The sequence below is a fragment of the Apis dorsata genome, unplaced genomic scaffold (genome assembly GCF_000469605.1).
Source record: "Apis dorsata unplaced genomic scaffold, Apis dorsata 1.3 scaffold_492, whole genome shotgun sequence".
Taxonomy (NCBI): Eukaryota; Metazoa; Arthropoda; class Insecta; order Hymenoptera; family Apidae; genus Apis; species Apis dorsata.
Window position 1 is genome coordinate 85704 of NW_006263725.1, and position 4821 is coordinate 90524.

The following is a 4821-nucleotide window of genomic DNA, read 5'->3' on the forward strand; positions in this document are numbered from 1 at the left end:
ACTCTATTTCATAAAATTTAAAATATTTATAATTTAATAAAAAAATCTTAATCGGTATTTTTGTAAATTTTATTTTTGTTTTGATCTTTAGTTAATCTTTTAAAAAATATCCTATAATATATTAATATAATATATTAATGAATTTTTTATAATACAAAAAAATTTAATTTCTTTGATCTTTGAATTTTTAAAAATTCATATATCATATGAATTTTTTTTCAAATTTAAAAGTAATTCTATTAACAAAGTTCATTATAAAATTTTTAGTTATTAGAATTATAGAAAAAATTATAGAATAAATTACCTTAAAACTGGCATCAGAACCATTACGATGCTGTAATGCAAGAGAAGCTATTAATTCATGTTCTTCATTAACATTGACGCTGACGCTACCCCAAGAACGAGACATAGAAGAAGGTGGTCGATTTATTTGTGGCGGAGTCGATGGCACTGGTGCGGGTGCGGGTGGTGGAGGAGAAGGATGATGAATTAAATGATGATGATGTATATGATGTTCCTCGCAAGAAGTAGTTGGAACTGGTCCGCTGCAATCTATTACAACATCGCCAATTCCTGATCCTCCAACACCTACACCAGAAGCATTATTATCTCTGGAACTTTGACGTCTTGGAGGAGATGGAGGACAACGTTTTGGAAAATGTGGACTACTTTCAAGTCCATAAGTCAATTGATATTTGTTATCAAAATCTCTTGGTAATGATTTAAATTGTCCTGGAGTTGCAGTGACCTATAATTAAAAAACAATATAATTTTATAAATAACAGATATTATTTTATAAAATTAATGATTTAATTAAAATGTATAATTTTTCATTATTTTTAAGATTTAGAAAGAATTATGAAAAATTTTGAAAATTATAATTATTTTGAATATTTTTGAATAAACATTTTTAATAAATATAATAAAAATATATAAACAAATATATAATTATATTAATTATTGTGTATATATGCAATTACGATTATGATACTTCATTAAATAAATATTTATAAATATTTATGATGTCTATATGATATTAATTTATAGAAAAAAAATATTTTATTTATTTTATTAAAAAATACATAATTGCTAAAACTAATTATCTTGTTATAATATAATACATAATTATGCTTTTTTTATCTAATTATAGATGTAAATTTTTAATAACATGTTTTGAGTTTCTAAAACAGTCATGTTTCTTGAACAGTGCATTGTTTATATTATTTAGAATCCATTAGTTAAAATAATAGATAAATTTTTCTCAATAATTTTCAAAACTTAAATCATATTAATAGAAAAACATAAATAAAAATGCATAATTAATATAAAACTTAAAATTGCAGCAAAAATATGTTAATAAAAAAAGGAAACAATGTTTATTATGTCATTCAATATGAAAGATTATATATTAAAATTTTTATAAATTTGTAAATTTAAAATTATTTTATAATTTTTGCAAATATTTATTATGAATGATTTTTTTTTAATCTTATCTTAAAAATTCAAATAAATTTTTTAGAGATAAATAGAATCTAAAATTTCATTTTATGTAATAATTTTTAATTATTTACTTTTAAGAGTCATTTTCTTTTCAATTGAATTATGAATTATATTCTATTTTGTACATATATTTAAAATGATATTTTGTACCTTTGCTACTGGTCGTGGACGAACAAGACAATGTCTTGGTCGTGGAAGAGTTCCTCCACCTGCATCCACTACGAAAGTATCATTTGTAGGAGTTAGGTCGCCATCTTCAAAACTACGTGGACGCCATTCAATTGGTTGTGGATGTGCAGAAGGTGCTGGTGATGGAGGATATCCAAGAGGTGCATCCTCTAAACTTTCTAAAGATTTTCCTCGTGAACCAGTTCGACCAACAATATTATAATCTGCTGGTAAAGCTGCATACATACTTCTCCATGTAGCTCCAGATGTCGTATCACTTCCTCCTCTCTGGAAAGACCTCAAAACAGGTGAAGAACAATCCTCATCAGGAGATGGCAAGTCAGGACCTCCTCGTTGAATAACTACATCCTGAAAATAAAATTGAAATAGATTTCTAAGATATTAAGATTAAAATAATTGATAAAAAAAAACGATTTTACATTGAGAAATATTTTACTATAATTATCGTAAAATTAAACCATAATTATCGTTTTATGTGAACATATATTGAATTATAAAATTTATTTAGAGAACATATTTATTTATACAAAGAGACTATATACAAGGTTGTTAGTATATAATATGGAACATTTAAAAAATTCAATTTTAGAGATTAAACACAAAAGTTAATATATAAAAATATTTGTTAAAGCTTATTATTATATTATATTATTATTATATTATTATAAGCAATTTAATTCGCATTGGATTAAATAAGACAAAGATAGAGCAAGACGTTGATGTGACGAAATGTTTTCTCTATTATCTTATAAATTTCAGCTGTTTATAATATAAATAAGCTTTAAATAAAAATTTTACATATTAACTTTTCGATTTGTAAAATTAATTTTTAAAATATTTTTAAAATATATTTAATAATTTTAGAAAATTAAGGATTTCATGTATAAAAACGTGATAATTGATATGTATAAATTATATTACAATATTACAATAGTTATAAATGCAGTTTTATTCTAATAATTCTTAATTTGAATAAAATTTGAATAAAATTTATATCACAACATATATGATTTATAATATTTAATTTTCTTTTAATGCTGATTAAAAAAAAAAAGTTTTTGTTTAATTTAATGAATATTATATGAGCTCTCTCTTTTATTTATTTTTTTAAAAGTTCATAATTCTTTTTATGTTAATTAAATATTTTAATTTATTATTTTTATTATTATTTTAATTTATTTAATTTATTATTTTTTATTATTATAATTTAATTATTTTTTTTAATCGTTTTGTTAATTTACCTGTGTTTGTCCAGGATGTGGTGGTAATCGTGCGAGATCAAGCGGCTGTATACGTTTACCAGCGCGAATATCTTTAACTCTTTTAATTGCCAATAATAATTTTTTCTGATGGCCGAGACGCACAATACCAATATCTTCGAGATCTTCCCAAGTGAGAGTTGTTACATCTTCTACTGAACGCATACCCTGTTGGTGAAGAGCTCCAAGATATTCTTCGAGTCGTAGAAGTCTAAGCCATTCTTCTAATGAACCAGGAATATGCTCTGGTAAACCATCTCCTATATTTAAATTATCTATTTCTGCTTTCAAGCGTTTTCGATGATTAGGTTTCTTAATTCCTGTAAATATACAAAGTTTTAAATATAAATTTATAATTACATATTTAATTTTTAATTAATAATTTAATTAGTATTTGTTATATATGTATAAATTTTTACATAATATAATTTATACATGATATATATTATATACTTTTATATAATATTATATATAGAATTTAGTTTGCATAAAATAAATTATGAAAAATAAAAATATTAAATAATTTTTTTAATTTTGAGCATAAAGAAAGAATATATAAAATATATTTAATTTAGAAATATAAAATTTTTATTTAAAAAATATCCATAATTAAAATCAAAAACTTATATTTATCTATCTATACATAACAATTCCTAGCAAACAAACAATTAAACCAACAGATTAGATTAGATTAGATTTATAATAAAAAAATTTTCAAATTTTCATTTCTCATTTATTTAATTAATATATATATAAGATTTTATTCTCTTTATTATTCTTTATAAATGACATTGGAAATAAATGATATTGGAAATAATTATATAAATTACAATAACATAAATCATATAATATATTGTGTTTATTAATATGTTCATTCAATTTCATTATTTTAAAAAAATGTAATAAATAAATAATAAATAGTAATCTTAAAAAAAAAAAAAATTTATGCCTTTCATATTTTTCAATTCATTTATATCATATCTATTTTTTAAATATATTTTAGCATACATAAAATTTGTTTTACATATATATATATATATATCTGTAAATCTAAATTATATTATTTGAAAAATGTATTTTTTTTAATTCGTCTTATAAATTTAAAAATTGATTAAAAACTTGCCTATTGCTGTCAAATCTTCTGGTGTCATACGTGTAATAGTAGCTAAATCATAACCAGCGGAAGCAAACAAAGGAAAGTATTCCTCGAATTGGAGTTCAGTCAACCAAGCATGCACAACGTCAAGATCCGCTGGTCTATCGGGATGACTGCCAAGTGAACTTATAGAACATCTGGGAGATGAAGCAAGAGCACCAGGTCCTCTAGGACCTAAATGATATCCAGAAGCTCTTCCAGAATCTAATGAAGCGGTAGAATGCCTGGAACCTGAACCTGATCCTGAACTACCTGGGCTATCTCTTCCAGGACTTTGAGTCATATCAATTCCTAAAAAATATATATACAAATAATTAACAAAGAATATAAATAATTAATTAATACAAAAAATACATACAATTGTACATTAAATTGAAAAAAATTATATTTTGCTAAATATTTTAAATAATATTGGAAATTCAAAGTCCAATATTAACTTTATATTAATTTTTTATAATAATAATAATAATAATTTATAAATATTAATAATTTATCTTTTAATAAATTTTAATATTAAAAAATTAATAAGTTTAAGTTGAATAAAAGTTTATAAATTAAATAAAAAATGAAATGAAATTACTTTTTATAATGAACAGAGCATTTATTTCTGATCTTAAAAAAGAAAATAGAAACTATTTTTTTTCTTAATTTTAATTAAATTATTTCAATTAAATAAAACTATGTAATAATTATTTTTAATAAATTCAAACAAAACAG

The 4821-nt window shown here is 22.0% G+C and overlaps 1 protein-coding gene across 3 annotated transcripts in view; it reads right to left on the reverse strand.

The window, feature by feature from the left end:
* LOC102671763 (caskin-1) overlaps window positions 1-4821 on the reverse strand; it is a 13425-nt gene that overhangs the window by 6645 nt on the left and 1959 nt on the right. For 2 of the 3 annotated variants that reach the window (XM_006620240.2, XM_006620239.2), the window contains exons 2-5: window positions 4072-4395; window positions 2931-3268; window positions 1651-2037; window positions 305-748 (exon numbers count right to left, since the gene is read on the reverse strand). In XM_006620240.2, coding sequence (XP_006620303.1) covers window positions 305-748; window positions 1651-2037; window positions 2931-3268; window positions 4072-4395 — 1493 coding nt within the window. The remainder of the gene's footprint in view (window positions 1-304; window positions 749-1650; window positions 2038-2930; window positions 3269-4071; window positions 4396-4821) is intronic. The other variant, XM_006620241.2, reaches the window with a different exon arrangement.